Below are 16,973 nucleotides of genomic sequence, written 5' to 3'. Positions count from 1 at the left end.
GCGAGCGCGAGAGAGAGAGCGAGCGCGAGAGAGAGAGCGAGCGCGAGAGAGAGAGCGAGCGCGAGAGAGAGAGCGAGCGCGAGAGAGAGAGCGAGCGCGAGAGAGAGAGCGAGCGCGAGAGAGAGAGCGAGCGCGAGAGAGAGAGCGAGAGCGAGCGCGAGAGAGAGAGCGAGAGCGAGCGCGAGAGCGAGCGAGAGAGCGAGCGCGAGAGAGAGAGCGAGCGCGAGAGAGAGCGAGCGCGCGAGAGAGCGAGCGCGCGAGAGAGCGAGCGCGAGAGAGAGAGCGAGCGCGAGAGAGAGAGCGAGCGCGAGAGAGAGAGCGAGCGCGAGAGAGAGAGCGAGCGCGAGAGAGAGAGCGAGCGCGAGAGAGAGAGCGAGCGCGAGAGAGAGAGCGAGCGCGAGAGAGAGAGCGAGCGCGAGAGAGAGAGCGAGCGCGAGAGAGAGCGAGCGCGAGAGAGAGAGCGAGCGCGAGAGAGAGAGCGAGCGCGAGAGAGAGAGCGAGCGCGAGAGAGAGAGCGAGCGCGAGAGAGAGAGCGAGCGCGAGAGAGAGAGCGAGCGCGAGAGAGAGAGCGAGCGCGAGAGAGAGAGCGAGCGCGAGAGAGAGAGCGAGCGCGAGAGAGAGCGAGCGCGAGAGAGAGAGCGAGCGCGAGAGAGAGAGCGAGCGCGAGAGAGAGAGCGAGCGCGAGAGAGAGAGCGAGCGCGAGAGAGAGAGCGAGCGCGAGAGAGAGAGCGAGCGCGAGAGAGAGAGCGAGCGCGAGAGAGAGAGCGAGCGCGAGAGAGAGAGCGAGCGCGAGAGAGAGAGCGAGCGCGAGAGAGAGAGCGAGCGCGAGAGAGAGAGCGAGAGCGAGCGCGAGAGCGAGCGCGAGAGAGAGAGCGAGAGCGAGCGCGAGAGAGAGAGCGAGAGCGAGCGCGAGAGAGAGAGCGAGCGCGCGAGAGCGAGCGCGAGAGCGAGCGCGAGAGCGAGCGAGAGAGCGAGCGAGAGAGCGAGCGAGAGAGCGAGCGAGAGCGAGCGCGAGAGAGAGCGAGCGCGCGAGAGAGCGAGCGCGCGAGAGAGCGAGCGCGAGAGAGAGCGAGCGCGAGAGAGAGCGAGCGCGAGAGAGAGCGAGCGCGAGAGAGAGCGAGCGCGAGAGAGAGCGAGCGCGAGAGAGAGCGAGCGCGAGAGAGAGCGAGCGCGAGAGAGAGCGAGCGCGAGAGAGAGCGAGCGCGAGAGAGAGCGAGCGCGAGAGAGAGCGAGCGCGAGAGAGAGCGAGCGCGAGAGAGAGCGAGCGCGAGAGAGAGCGAGCGCGAGAGAGAGCGAGCGCGAGAGAGAGCGAGCGCGAGAGAGAGCGAGCGCGAGAGAGCGAGCGCGAGAGAGCGAGCGCGAGAGAGAGCGAGCGCGAGAGAGAGCGAGCGCGAGAGAGAGCGAGCGCGAGAGAGAGCGAGCGCGAGAGAGAGCGAGCGCGAGAGAGAGCGAGCGCGAGAGAGAGCGAGCGCGAGAGAGAGCGAGCGCGAGAGAGAGCGAGCGCGAGAGAGAGCGAGCGCGAGAGAGAGCGAGCGCGAGAGAGAGCGAGCGCGAGAGAGAGCGAGCGCGAGAGAGAGCGAGCGCGAGAGAGAGCGAGCGCGAGAGAGAGCGAGCGCGAGAGAGAGCGAGCGCGAGAGAGAGCGAGCGCGAGAGTGAGCGAGCGCGAGAGTGAGCGAGCGCGAGAGTGAGCGAGCGCGAGAATGAGCGAGCGCGAGAGTGAGCGAGCGCGAGATAGAGCGAGCGCGAGAGAGAGCGAGCGCGAGAGAGAGCGTGCGCGAGAGAGAGCGAGCGCGAGAGTGAGCGAGCGCGAGAGAGAGCGAGCGCGAGAGAGAGCGAGCGCGAGAGAGCGCGTGCGCGAGAGAGAGCGAGCGCGAGAGAGCGCGTGCGCGAGAGAGAGCGAGCGCGAGAGAGCGCGTGCGCGAGAGAAAGGCAGAGCGAGCGCGAAGGGCAGCACGGTGGCGCAGTGGGTTAGCACTGCTGCCTCACGGCACTTAGGTCCCAGGTTCGATCCGGGCTCTGGGTCACTGCCCATGTGGGGTTTGCACATTCTCCCCGTGTCTGCGTGGGTTTCGACCCCACAACCCAAAGATGTGCAGGGCAGGTGGATTGGCCACGCTAAATTGCCCCTTAATTGGAAAAAAATGAATTGGGTACCCTTAAATTTTTTTTTTTTTTTTAAAAAGAGAGAGCACAAGAGAAGAGAGAGCGCGAGAGAGAGAGAGAGAGAAGAGAGAGCACGAGAGAGAGAGAAGGAAGAGGGAGGGCGAGAGAAAAAAACTGGGGCAGGAAATGGGGACACCGCGTGTACTTACATGTGACACAGCGCCAGATATTCTGCACTGACCCTCCTGCTGTGAAATAGGCCCAGGCTCCCATGGCAACCGTGATGCCATAAATCGGAAGGAGGCTCCCCTCATACCAGGGATTTAGGAACGTCTGGGTGGTGGGGGGGGGGGGAAGCAGAGGGAATGGAAAGGTCAGTTCCAGCAGGCAAGGCAGAAGAACAGTGTACGGATGTGATCGGAAAGTTCTCCGCGTCGGGACAGACCACGGAATCCCGACGGCGCCCAAGGAGGCCGTTCGGCCAAATCGAGTCCACCCATTGAACGAACACTCCACCCATGTCCGCTTCCCCGTCTGCCCCTGCCCCCCCCCCCCCCAAATATCCCCGGAACCCCATCCCCGGACACCCAAGGGGGCAACTTATCACGGCCAATCCAGCCGTGGAGACGGCTGGGAAGGACGGTGGCGATGAAGGACGTTCATCGACGCGCGCCGAAACTGGAAATCGGGGAGGAGAAGCGACAGGGAGAGGGGGAGGGAGGAGAAAAAACCTTGCCTTTCTACAGGCCCATTGGAACTTCAGGGCGCCCCCCCCCCCCCCCCCCCCACTCCGCAGGCAACAGAGTGCAGCCATCTGGGATGGCCACTTCCCGATTACAAAATGGACACTTTGCAAAGATTGCTGGGAAAATGGACAATGCTGAGAAAGCAAGCAGGTGCAAGGTTTGTCTGTTGATTGGAGCCGCAGCTCCCAGACAAGACCGATACTGCAAACCATTTCCGTACTAATGGCCCATCTCCGGGAACAAGAGTAACATTTAAGTAAACAATACCAAGACAGACACCCCGGCGCCAGAGGAGACCAGAACAAAGCTGGCCGACGGCCACCTAGGACACGCCCAGCGATCAGGGCATCCACCCCTTTATTGGAGGAAATCGATAGGAACGATTGGGAAACGGCCCAATTAATCGGGGCCAAGTTCAAGGCCCGCCCAAAAGCGCGCGAAGCCCCTTTTGGGTATAAGAAGAATCCCCCAAGAGAGAATCGCCCTCTTGCGGCCCCGGCTCTCACCGAGGAGAGACCTGCCCAACAGCAACACCAGAACAAGTAAGTCCAAGGTCAACGCACGCTACCAGACAGACGCTCCTAGATGTTATTCCGTACCAATCCGACCCCAGCACCGAACACCGGCCATTGTTCCTCTGACTGAGTGGGCGCCCGAAGCTAAGTATAGGCTTTAGCAGTAGTGATAGTTTAGTTTGTAGAGTTTCATGCATGAGTATATTTAACTGTGTGTGTGTAAATAAATAAGCATTGAGTTTGAACTAACTAACCGGTGTATCGAGTCCTTGATCAGTATTCAGTTTTGAACCTTGTGGCGGTATCGAGAGATACCTGGCGACTCTAGAGCGAAAAAATTAAGTGAAACACAATTAGCAACATTTACTGGCGACACCTGGCGGGACTCGACTTAGAAGTGGCCTAACCACTCCGAGAGAAGCCAAATTTGAATTGGAATCCAATTAGAAACAGAAAAACCACAAGTGTAAGAACAATACTGATCAAACCTCTGAGATTCGGAAGTGTGTTAATGCATGCGTACTAACAGGGATACAACGTAAACCTGAGAGATTTTGTTGCGTAAAACGGTCAGGAGTTTTGTAGGCCAGAAATTAGAAATAAGCCGTACCCGTGTTTACATCACCACTTTTATCACCCCCTGTTCCAAATTCAGTAGAGAACCCAGATCGAGAAAATGGCAATGAAGGCAATGGAACGCCTTATGAACCCCCAGGTATTCGAGGTCGCAGCGACCAGTAGAGTAGGACAGTGTCCCGTATGGGAAGAGGAAATCAGAAAGTACCTCAAAGGGAAAGGATGGCCCCTTTGGAACGAACTCTGCGCGAATGATGAAACAGGTCCCGGGAGTATAGGACATACTTGGTGGGAGAACCGGACAGAGATCCACAAGAGCAGCTCAAGGAAAGCTCACTTGCCGATGGCAATCGTGCCCTGCTTGGCACAATTGCGAGGCACAGAGGAGGTCGTTAGGACGCACCGTAGAGAGAGTGAGGAGAGAGACAGAAGTGGTGAGGGAGATGTGAGCGACTTTGAGAAAGAGAATAAAGATTTGAGAGAACAGTTAGCAGCGAGGGACAGAGAGGTGGATGATGCCAAGCGGGCACACCAGTCTTGTCTCGCCTGTTTGAGTAGTTTTCAGACCCAATATGATATGGCCTACTAGGACACACAACGTGCGGTCTTGGTAAGACAAGAAACCGAGCAACAGGTAGAGAAATTGCAGAAACAGTGCAATGATTTGAAAGTAGCCCTATGAGCGCTCCACACTTCCACGACGGAACAAAGGCAGAGCTCAGTAGATCACGCCAAGTGCCGGAAGGAGACGCGGATTTCCTGTATACAACCCCGTTAACTGTGACCCAATTACGGGACGCGTGTGGAAAAATTACACCGTTCCTTCCCACATCAGACCCCCACCAGTTTTTCGCTAGAGTTAAACAGCAGGCTACCATGTACGGCCTGGATGAAAAGGAGCAAGTGAAGCTCACAGTTTTAAGCCTCGATCGACCCTTCAGTCGTGGCAGCCCTTCCCGACCCACAGAATGTAGGAGGAGGCACACTCTAAGAGATGCACACAGCGATCCTAGATGCGATCGGCTATAACAGAGGAGACCCCGTAGAAGGCCTAAACAAGTGTAAGCAAAAGAAAACCGAGCACCCCACAGCGTTTGCTGGACGCTTGTGGATAACTTCACAGCAGTTTTCGGAGAGTTAGCCCGCGCCCATTTGTCCCCAGATAACATGGCCAAATGGACTCGCATCCTAGTCTCCCACGCGACAGACGCAGGACAGAGAGCTTGCGCAAATTACGACCCCTCAGCCGAGGCCCACAACGAGAAATAGGTTTTGAAGAGATTGTCCCGCGCTTGGGAACAATCCGTCCAAGGCAAAACCGCATTTGCAAAACCCGAGGAAGAGCAGGCAGATATGAATCCAGTTAAAGCGCACCAGAACCCCGCATGGGTAAATGAGGGCAGGAACAGCCCACCCCAGCCCAAAGCTCAGGAACGTTACAACTGTGGACAATTAGGATACTTTGCACGAGAGTGTCAAGCGCCCCAAAAGCAGCAGAGAAGCCAACAGACAGGCACCCCAAACAAGAATAGGGCAAAGCCGATCCATAGCGTTAGCGCCCGTTCAGAGAATGCAGACATGAACAGCACCGACTGACGGTGTTCGGGTTCCCCAACTTGGGTCTGTGACACCCTTTGGGACAAGTCCGGTAGTAGCAGGCAAAGTCCGGGGACACCCCGTAGAATTTCTTTGGGACACAGGAGGGTCCCGCACCACACTCAATTCCTCCACGATGTTTCAGCGAGACACGTGGCCCACCACAGACACCATCACACTCAGCGGTTTTACAGGTCATTTACAACAAGGACACAGCACAGCCCCTGTAGCGATACAAATAGGGAACATTACAACAAAACACCCTGTAGTTTTGGTCGATCTACCAGAGACATCTGAGCTCCCACAACCTCTCTTTCGATCCAGTTAATAAACGCGTTTGGAGAATGGCAAAGGCAGCACGAGCCCCCGCCACGCTCACCTTTGGAGACTATGCAAACAGAATTAGCTCAGTAGGAGACTTCTGGTTTGACCCTCGAGCCATTAGTCAGGACAAACAGGTTAGGGAAGTCCTGCAGCAACACACAGCAGCATTTGCACAGAACAAGCACGGCTGTGGCAAGATAGCTGGCTTGGTGAACATTACAGGTCCCGACCCCAGACCCCAAAAGCAGTGCGGTTTTCCCCAAGAGGCAGAGGGAGAAATTTCAAAAGTAATAGAGAGTCCGCTTGATCAAGGCGTACTCCGATCAGTAGCCTCCACGAACAACGCACCAATTTGGCCAGTCAGGAAACCCGATGGATCATGGCGACTGACCATTGATTACCAGGAACTGAACAAATTAACCCCAGTAGCAGCCCCGACCGTAGCCACGAGTCCCGAGACCATGCTCAAACAGGGACTCCAGTCAAAATTCTTTTCGGTTTTGGACATCAGCAATGGCTTTTGGTCCATTCCATTGGATAAAGCGTGCCAATACAAATTTGCCTTTACATTCCAGGGACAACAATACACGTGGACGTGCCTTCCACAACTCCCAATCTGTTTTCCACCGACAGCTGGCAAATGGATTAGCAAAATTTTCCCGACCCGATTGTCTGGTCCAGTGTGTAGATGACTTGGTACTGCAGACAGACACAAAGGGAGAGCACATTTCGCTTCTCGCCGAACTCCTAGGACTCCTAAAACAGATTGGATGTAAAGTCGTCCCCAAGAAGGGCAAGATCTTGCAGGAAAAAGTGATTTACTTGGGTACAGTAATCACGCATGGTAAACGCGAGATCGAGCAAAAGAGAACTGACTCGATCGTCAAATTGCCCCTTCCCCACAATGTCTCAGCCCTCCGGTCATTTCTAGGACTGGTTGGCTACTGCCGAAGCCGCATCGACGGTTTCGCCACAAAAGCAGCGCCCCTATCCGACCTTCTCGAGAAACAGGCACCTTGGGAATGGCTCCCACAGCACACGGATGCCGTGGATGCTTTAAAAAGAGCCCTCAGCACAGCCCCCGCATTGCAGGTCCCAGATTCACTTTCCCCGTACGCAATCGAAGTAGCAAGCACCGACCGAACCCTTTCGGCCGTGCTCCTCCAGGAACGCCACGACCAATTATGCCCCTAGCATACGCCTCACGCGTGTTAGACCCCGTGGAGCAAGGATTTTCTGCCTGCGAAAGGCACCTGCTCGCAGTTTTTTGGGCAGTACAGTACTTCGCCTACATTGCAGCACTCAACCCCATCACCATTCTCACTGAACACACCCCAACACAGCTATTGTTAGACGGTCGACTTAAAGATGGCACAGTCAGCCAAATCCACGCAGCCCGTTGGACCCTTCTTTTACAGGGAGGGGACATCACAGTTAAAAGAACCAAGACCCACACTTTCCTAGCCGATAATTTGCAATATGCAGATACCCCACGAGTGTGAGATCATCACCACAAAGCACAACACAGACCCATTTATACCCAAAACACCTTCCAGGAAAACAGATAATACACCCCAGAGACCCCAGCCCACAGAGACGTGCGCACCCCTGAAAATTTATGTGGGCGGCTCCTCCACAGTTTTGAACAGAAAGAGAATCACCGGTTGCGGCATTTATGTAGAGGACGCGCAGGGACGCGCCCGAGATGAGATTTCATTAAAGTTGCCAGGACACTTAGGCTCGCAGGCAGTAGAACTGGCAGCAATCGCTTATATTGTAGACGACCCCGACTCGTTCCCGACCCCAGCAGACATCTATTCGAACAGCTTGTATGTCTGTAATAGTTTGACGGAATTCCTCCCCCTGTGGGAAACTAGAGGATTCATTTCCGCAGACGGAAAGCCCCTACCCTCAGCCCCATTACTCAGACATATCCTAGAGACAGCCAAAAATAGGAAATATGGCATAATTAAAGTTCGCAGTAATCACCTTTCTCCCCCCCCCCCCGGTAACGTTAAAGCAGACACCCTAGCGAAGGCAGGTTCCAGACATGGTTACTTCTGGAACACCCCCCCCCCCCCCCCCCCCCCCCCCGAGAGCACCCCAGTACACGCGGTTCAGGTCTCAGACCAATATGCAGGATCTAGCAAAGGCACAGAAGGAAGAGGAAAAACTCAGGGAAGTTTTAAAAGGAACCTTCCCAGCCCTGTACGATAAGATTAAGAACGCAATAACCACACATGACGGTGTGATTTTAAAAGAAGGCATTTATGTAGATCCCAGCCAGGACAGGAGCCAGATTATTTGTCAGTTCCATGACAATCATGGACACCAGGGCATTGAACCCACCCTAGCCCACCTCAGACCTCTGCTGGTGGCCCGATTTAAAAGCCGATATTGCTCACTACAAAGAGAATTGCTTGATCTGTGCCCAGAACAATCCGGACTGCTGATTAGGTGGCAAGTGAACTCTGGTAGAGGCATTGCCGTGGAGAATGCACCAGTTGATGGTGACTGACAGTTAACTGCCGAGCATTGTTTGAAATTTAAAGCATGCAGCTTGATTCTGATTGGTCACGACATTGCCCAGATGAATGAACCAGCGAATGGCTGTCAGCTATTTTGATTAGCTGAAAAAGGTGCAATGTGTGTACATGTTCTGTTTGTCTGCAAAGAACAGAACCCTATATGTATTATATATGGGCAGCACGGCAGCATTGTGGATAGCACAATTGCTTCACAGCTCCAGGGTCCCATGTTCGATTCCGGCTTGGATCACTGTCTGTGCGGAGTCTGCACATCCTCCCCGTGTCTGCGTGGGTTTCATCCGGGTGCTCCGGTTTCCTCCCACAGTCCAAAGATGTGCAGGTTAGGTGGATTGGCCATGATAAATTGCCCTTGGTTTCCAAAATTGCCCTTGGTGTTGGGTGGAGGTGTTGAGTTTGGGTAGGGTGCTCTTTCCAAGAGCCGGTGCAGACTCAAAGGGCCGAATGGCCTCCTTCTGCACTGTAAATTCAACGATAATCTATGATTAATCTAGGACAAAGGTTCGGCACAACATCGTGGGCCGAAGGGCCTGTTCTGTGCTGTATTTTCTATGTTCTATGTTCTATGACAGATATGCAAGAAAGGCTCAGCTTAGTCACACCTGCCCCGTTAACCGCCCCTGGACGAATTTGCAGATACATTACATAGGACCCCTACCCCCCTGCAGAAATGGTTAGAAGTATCTGCTGGTGGTCATCGACGCCTTCACAAAATGGGTGGAAGCTTTTCCATCCAGAACGAATACGGCCGAGACAACAGCTAAAATCTTAACACAGCACATCGTCACAAGATGGAGCCTCCCATGCAGTATAGAGTCCGATCAAGGCTCCCATTTCACGGGACAAGATGGAGCCTCCCACGCAGTATAGAGTCCGTTCAAGGCTCCCATTTTACAGGACGAGTAATGAAAAACGTTCTCACAATTTTCGGAATTAGGCAGAAGTTTCACACAGCCTACCACCCCCAGTCAAGCAGCATTGTGGAGAGGATGAACAGAACTCTAAAAACCACCCCCAGGAAAATGGTGCAACAGAACAGCAGTACCTGGGATTCAGTTCTCCCATTTGCTTTAATGTTCCTACGAAACACGGTATCCACGTCCACAGGATACACCCCCCACACCCTCATGACCGGATGCCCTCTGAAAGGGACAGAGTGTTTATTAGGACTGGATTTGGCCAGCCCCACAGTCACCGCCCTCACGCATGAAAATGCTGTACAGCAGCTTATTGAGAATATAAAGGCAGCCCAGCTCGCAGCAGCTGTGAGACTTGGGACCAGGAGGAAACAAAGCAAGGCTTGTTTCGATAAAACGGTACACGCCACCGAGTTTGTAGTAGGGCAGCAAGTGATGCTTTCCCTATACAACCCCAGTTCATTCCTTTCCCCCAAATTCTCCGGACCGTACTCCATTTCAGACAAAGTCAGCCCCTCGGTATATACAAGATCACATATCCCAACGGCAAGTCTGCGTGGTTTCACATGAACCAGCTTTAGGCTTATGGCTCGCAGAACAACCATGCACACCACATCGTGCTCGCAGCAGCAGACGAACACTCCCCGCCCACAGATGACACATTCCTACAGTCCCAGCCGGTCCTCAGGCACATCTTCAACTCCGCCCCCAGAGGTACAACTCCGCCTCTCCCTTCCTTCAACCAGCAGCGACAGCGACAGTGATAGCGATAGCAACGACGACAGCCACAGCACACCACGTTATGATTACACCCCTGCACCAGGCCCCACTCCCAGAGAATCCGAGCATGATTCCAGTGACCCCTTCGAAATCACGTACGTCAAAGCCCCTGACCCAGACCCACCGCCCGACAATTACGGTTTACAGCCTAGCAGCTCCAACCTCGACACACGATTCTGGCACCGAGACAATTCGTTCAGGCTCATCCGGAATGAGATGGACCCCAATTCGCCCCAAGCAGCTTTAGCCAAACTACTCCAGTCAAGAGTATGGCAGCCGAGAGAAGATGATGACATAGAGTCTGACTCCCACCAAAAAAATCCCTTTGCGACCCTGTTCGCTACTGATCAATGAGGTGTCCAGATGATGGGGAAAAAAAAGGAACCGATGGAGAGATATGGGGCGAGATTCTCCGACCCCCCCCCCCCCGCCTGGTCGGAGAATTGCCGGGGGCTGGCGTGAATCCCGCCCCCGCCGGTTGCCGAATTGGGCTGCGCCGGTTGTCACCGCCCCCCCCCCCCCCTCCCCCGCTATTCTCCAGCCCGGATGGGCCGAAGTCCTGCTGCTAGGATGCCTGCCCCGCCGACGTGGATTAAACCACCTCCCTTGCCGGCGGGACAAGGCGGCGCGGGCGGGCTCCGGAGTCCTCGGGGGGGGGGGGGGGGCGGGGGCGGCGCGCGGGGCGATCTGGCCCCGCGGGGGGGGGGGGGGTGCCCCCACGGTGGCCTGGCCCGCGATCGGGGCCCACCGATCCGCGGGCGGGCCTGTGCCGTGGGGGCACTCTTTTCCTTCCGCCTTCGCCACGGTCTCCACCATGGCGGAGGCGGAAGAGACCCCCTCCACTGCGCATGCGCGGGAAACTGTCAGCGGCCGCTGACGCTCCCGCGCATGCGCCGCCCGGAGATGTCATTTCCGCGCCAGCTGGCGGGGCAACAAAGGCCTTTCCCGCCAGCTGGCGGGGCGGAAATTAGTCTGGCGCGGGCCTAGCCCCTCAAGGTTGGGGCTGGACCCCCCAAGATGCGGAGGATTCCGCACCTTTGGGGCGGCGCTATGCCCGACTGATTTGCGCTGTTTTTGCGCCGGTTGGCGGACATCGGGCCGATACCGGAGAATTTCACCCATGGTGTCCTTTCTGATGGAACCTGCACCGTGTTTGTTGTATGTTTGTTCGTTTAATGTACATGTTTGTAAATTTGGAAGTTTTTCATGGCCCCACGCCACCACCGTTTTGTCGCCCAATGCCCGTTAATGGAACAAGTTTGTCCCCAGACAACCGTTCAGAGGAACTAGTTTGTCGACAGACACTACTCATAGCTACTCTCCTGATTCGATCACGAGAGGCAGCCCCTACGACAACCACATTCTTACCCGTTCTTGCCGGTTGCTCAGGCAGTGGAGAAACGGCACTGGTCCCCGCCCTGCCTGAGGATCCCCCAGCTCCGGTCAGCTACGCTCGGGTAGAGCACATACGGCACTGATCACCATCCTACCCGAGGATTCCACCCATTTCTTACCCGCGCATACGCACCCCATTTTGGCACTTTCAGTTCGAAATTCTTTTGTTTGTTTTTGGCGACCCTTAGGTCGCTTCCGTATGCTGTTTACATCCTCCAACACGAGGATGGTAGATCGCACAGGCTGCGAGAAGGCTCGCGCTGTGTCAGTATTATTCTCGGATGTCTTGTCCCAAATATTTGGTTTAAAAAAGGGAGTCACAGATGGTGACCAATCATAATGGGTAATTGGCAACAAAGGACAGACAGACATATGAGATCTTAAGCAAGATAATAACAGATATTATGCTGGTGTCCATAGAACTCCGGAACTTCAGGAAACCCAGAGGAAGACAAAGAAGACGACAGAAAGAGGGAAAGATGAAGACTACCTCCATCTTTTTCACCTGGATCTTAGCGGGATCCCTTCAGTTGCGCACGGACGCTACCCCCCTGACCCCTACCACACAGGCCATGAATGATTCCCACCCCGCCATACACAGAACCCCGAGATAGTTAGCCCGAAGACAGTTAACGATACCCCGACCTGGTGTGATAGGTTTATCACCTGGTATTCACTATCCTACATAGTAGAAGCCCTCTTAGTACTGGCGATATTTTGTCGTGCAGAGACTTAGAATCAGAAAATGGCGAAGGAGAGCCTGCCGCTCTCGCACCCCGGAATACTCGTTTAGGTCCCCTATTTTCGGACTTCACCAAACTCCCAAACCCCTTCACATGAATTAAAGTGCATCCGCTTCTCTTTGTGTGTGTTTTGTTCAATAAAGAAATGTAAACGTCTGTGCCTGACTGCCAGGCCAGGGAAACTTGTGTTGCTGCTATTTTGTACATTTAAAGTGTTATAGAATTATTTTGATTGTTTGAGTGAGGATAGTTTATTGAGGATAGATCATAGATCATAGAATTTACAGTGCAGAAGGAGGCCATTCAGCCCATCGAGTCTGCACCGGCTCTTGGAAAGAGCACCCTACCCAAAGTCAACACCTCCACCCTATCCCCATAACCCAGTAACCCCACCCAACACTAAGGGCAATTTTGGACACTAAGGGCAATTTATCATGGCCAATCCACCTAACCTGCATATCTTTGGACTGTGGGAGGAAACCGGAGCACCCGGAGGAAACCCACGCACACACGGGGAGGACGTGCAGACTCCGCACAGACAGTGACCCAAGCCGGAATCGAACCTGGGACCCTGGAGCTGTGAAGCAATTGTGCTATCCACAAGGCTACCGTGCTGCCCCAAATAGTTAGAGGTCCCAGTTTTTTTACTTTGTGATGCATGCCTGAATGTCAGAGCGCCCCGTAGAGTTTTATACTGATGTATGTACGTAAAATGGTTTTAGGTAAAGAATTGCGTTTCATAGGATAGGGCAGTGTAGAGCCCATGAACTGCTTACGGGTGTCCCGCTTGGTCAGGGAACGAAGACAACGCGGTAATGTGATCCTTCACGCTTCGCGTGGAGGATCACAAGGAGGGTGTGTAGCCATCTGGGATGGCCACTTCCCGATTACAAAATGGACACTTTGCAAAGATCGCTGGGGAAATGGACAATACTGAGAAAGCAAGCAGGTGCAAGGTTTGTCTGTTGATTGGAGCCATAGCTCCCAGACAAGACCGATACTGCAAACCATTTCCATACTAATGGCCCATCCCCGGGAACAAAAGGTAACATTTAAGTAAACAATACAAAGGCAGACATCCCGGCGCCAGAGGAGACCAGGACAAAGCTGGCCAATGGCCACCTAGGACACGCCCAGCGATCAGGGCACCCACCCCTCTATTGGAGGAAATCGATAGGAATGATTGGGAAACGGCCCAATTAATCGGGGCCAAGTTCAAGGCCCGCCCAAAAGCGCGCGAAGCCCCTTTTGGGTATAAGAAGAATCCCCCAAGAGAGAATCTCTCTCTTGTGGCCCCGGCTCTCACCAAGGAGAGACCTGCCAAAGCTGCATCAGAACAAGTAAGTCCAAGGACAACGCACGCTACGAGACAGACGCTCCTCGCTGTTATTCCGTACCAATCTGACCCCAGCAGCCTCAGAACCGGACAACGGCCATTGTTCCTCTGTCTGAGTGGGCGCCCGAAGCTAAGTATAGGCTTTAGCAGTAGTGATAGTTTAGTTTGTAGAGTTTTATCTATGAGTATATTTGACTGTCTGTGTAAATAAATGAGCATTGAGTTTGACCTTACTAACTGGTGTATCGAGTCTTTGATCAGTATTCGGTTTTGAACCTTGTGGCGGTATCGAGAGATACCTGGCGACTCTAGAGCAAAACGTAATTAGAATTAAGGAAGGCGACCGTATTGGCCGCCATCTTGAGAGCCAAATTAAGACAAACACAATTAGCAACAAGAGAACCTCGGTTTCGTCCGCAGGAAGCGAACGATACCCGTCTCAAGGCGTCACACGTGGCTGAACGTTCTCGGAAATGTTATAATTTAACCGCACTGCTTCCCCTCGAACGTCCCCCCCCACCCCACAAGCCCAGAGTCTAATCAGCTATTTAACTGTGGAAGGAATCACGTTCCGGTCTCAGGATCCATTCTGGTCCAACTGGCTCTCACTGTTTACACTCAACTCAATTGTTTAGAACAAAGAACAACAAAGAAATGTACAGCACAGGAACAGGCCCTTCGGCCCTCCAAGCCCGTGCCGACCATGCTGCCCGACTAAACTACAATCTTCTACACTTCCTGGGTCCGTATCCCTCTATTCCCATCCTATTCATTGTATTTGTCAAGATGCCCCTTAAATGTCACTATCGTCCCTGCTTCCACTACCTCCTCCGGTAGCGAGTTCCAGGCACCCACTACCCTCTGCGTAAAAAAAACTTGCCTCATACATCTCCTCTAAACCTTGCCCCTCGCACCTTGAACCTATGCCCCCTAGTAATTGACCCCTCTACCCTGGGGAAAAGCCTCTGACTATCCACTCTGTCTATGCCCCTCATAATTTTGTAGACCTCTATTAGGTCGCCCCTCAACCTCCGTCGTTCCAGCGAGAACAAACAGAGTTTATTCAACCGCTCCTCATAGCTAATGCCCTCCATGCCAGGCAACATTCTGGTAAATCTCTTCTGCACCCTCTCTAAAGCTTCCACATCCTTCTGGTAGTGTGGCGACCAGAATTGAACACTATACTCCAAGTGTGGCCTAACTAAGGTTCTATACAGCTGCAACATGACTTGCCAATTCTTATATCAATGCCCCGGCCAATGAAGGCAAGCATGCCGTATGCCTTCTTGACTACCTTCTCCACCTGTATTGCCCCTTTCAGTGACCTGTGGACCTGTACACCTCGATCTCTCAGACTTTTAATACTCTTGAGGGTTCTACCATTCACTGTATATTCCCTACCTGCATTAGACCTTCCAAAATGCATTACCTCACATTTGTCTGGATTAAACTCCATCTGCCATCTCTCCGCCCAAGTCTCCAAACAATCTAAATCCTGCTGTATCCTCCGACAGTCCTTATCGCTATCCGTAATTCCACCAACCTTTGTGTCGTCTGCAAACTTACTAATCAGACCAGTTACATTTTCCGCCAAATCATTTATATATAACTACAAACAGCAAAGGTCCCAGCACTGATCCCTGCAGAAAACCACTAATCACAGCCCTCCAATTAGAAAAGCATCCTTCCATTGCTACTCTCTGCCTTCTATGACCTAGCCAGTTCTGTATCCACCTTGCCAGCTCACCCCTGGTCCCGTGTGACTTCACCTTTTGTACCAGTCTACCATGAGGGACCTTGTCAAAGGCCTTAATGAAGTCCATATAGACAACATCCACTGCCCTACCTACATCAATCATCTTTGTGACCTCTTCGAAAAACTCTATCAAGTTAGTGAGACACGACCTCCCCTTCACAAAACCATGCTGCCTCTCACTAATACGTCCATTTGCTTCCAAATGGGAGTAGATCCGGTCTCGAAAAATTCTCTCCAGTAATTTCCCTACAACTGACATAAGGCTCACCGGCCTGTAGTTCCCTGGATTATCCTTGCTACCCTTCTTAAACAGAGGAACAACATTGGCTATTCTCCAGTCCTCCGGGACATCACCTGAAGACAGTGAGGATCCAAAGATTTCTGTCAAGGCCTCAGCAATTTCCTCTCTAGCCTCCTTCAGTATTCTGGGGTAGATCCCATCAGGCCCTGGGGACTTATCTACCTTGATATTTTTCAAGATGCCCAACACCTCGTCTTTTTAGATCTCAATGTGACCCAGGCTATCTACACACCCTTCTCCAGACTCAACATCTACCAATTCCTTCTCTTTGGTGAATACTGATGCAAAGTATTCATTTAGTACCTCGCCCATTTCCTCTGGCTCCACCCATAGATTCCCTTGCCTATCCTTCAGTGGGCCAACCCTTTCCTTGGCTACCCTCTTGCTTTTTATGTACGTCAACGAAGAAAACAGGTCGCTTGACCAACTGAAAACCTCGTCGAAGGGCTCGTCCGGGATTTGAACCCGGGACCTCTCGCAGATTTCGAGACCGCGACACCCGAAGCGAGAACCATAAGCCCTGGACCAACGGGCCCCTGTTTAGGTGGAACAGTAGTACACTCACCAGGCCCGACGTCAGCGCGTGACTTAGAACGACGGCGGCCAGTGCCAGCCTCTTCCGCTTCTCGCAGGCGTCGAAGAACACGACCCCCCAGAACGTGTGCAAGAGAACGAGGGCCATGGTCAGAAAAGCTGCGGAGAGACGGCAATCACCTCGGTTACCACTGGCAGCGTGCAGGAGAGAACGCGGGCGACGAGGGCGCACTTTGGAAGGTAGGTTGTCCCCGTTCACTGCACGTGGGGTCAGAGCGGTGAGTGGGGGGGGGGCAGACTCACTCTGGCAAGGCCGACGCGCACCCCCAATTCGAGGAATTGGCGGCAAACCGCCTTCTTTCGCCGCAGAGGAGGAGGTTCAACAGAGACCTCTCGTCCAGCCCCGTCACAGGGCAGTTCAGAGTCAGGCCCGAGTCACATGTGGGCCAGACCGGGTTAGGAAGGCAGATCCCCCCCACCGTCCAGCCCCGTCACAGGGCAGTTCAGAGTCAGGCCCGAGTCACATGTGGGCCAGACCGGGTTAGGACGGCAGATTTCTCCCCCCACCCCCCGCCCTCCCTACCCCCAAGGGGGGCCATCAATGGACCAGATGCGTTTTTACGACAACCGCGCTAGCTTTCACGGAGTCACTTTTACCAAGAACCGCTCTTTTATTTCTAGATTCTTACAACGCCAAGATCTCGAGAGTTAGAACAGAGAACATAGAACGATACAGCGCAGTACAGGCCCTTCAGCCCACAATGTTGCACCAAAACATAAGCCATCTAACCTACACTATGCCATT

The 16,973-nt window shown here is 53.7% G+C and overlaps 1 protein-coding gene across 1 annotated transcript in view; it reads right to left on the bottom strand.

The window, feature by feature from the left end:
- Positions 1 to 16,973, bottom strand: part of LOC140402934 (gamma-secretase subunit APH-1A-like) — a 46,211-nt gene that overhangs the window by 4,880 nt on the left and 24,358 nt on the right. The window contains exons 5-6 of the mRNA XM_072490577.1: positions 16,200 to 16,327; positions 2,313 to 2,436 (exon numbers count right to left, since the gene is read on the bottom strand). Coding sequence (XP_072346678.1) covers positions 2,313 to 2,436; positions 16,200 to 16,327 — 252 coding nt within the window. The remainder of the gene's footprint in view (positions 1 to 2,312; positions 2,437 to 16,199; positions 16,328 to 16,973) is intronic.

The sequence above is a fragment of the Scyliorhinus torazame genome, chromosome 26 (assembly GCF_047496885.1).
Source record: "Scyliorhinus torazame isolate Kashiwa2021f chromosome 26, sScyTor2.1, whole genome shotgun sequence".
Classification (NCBI taxonomy): domain Eukaryota; kingdom Metazoa; phylum Chordata; class Chondrichthyes; order Carcharhiniformes; family Scyliorhinidae; genus Scyliorhinus; species Scyliorhinus torazame.
The sequence above is the reverse complement of the archived record's forward strand: the minus strand, read 5'-3'. Positions and strand labels throughout refer to the sequence as shown.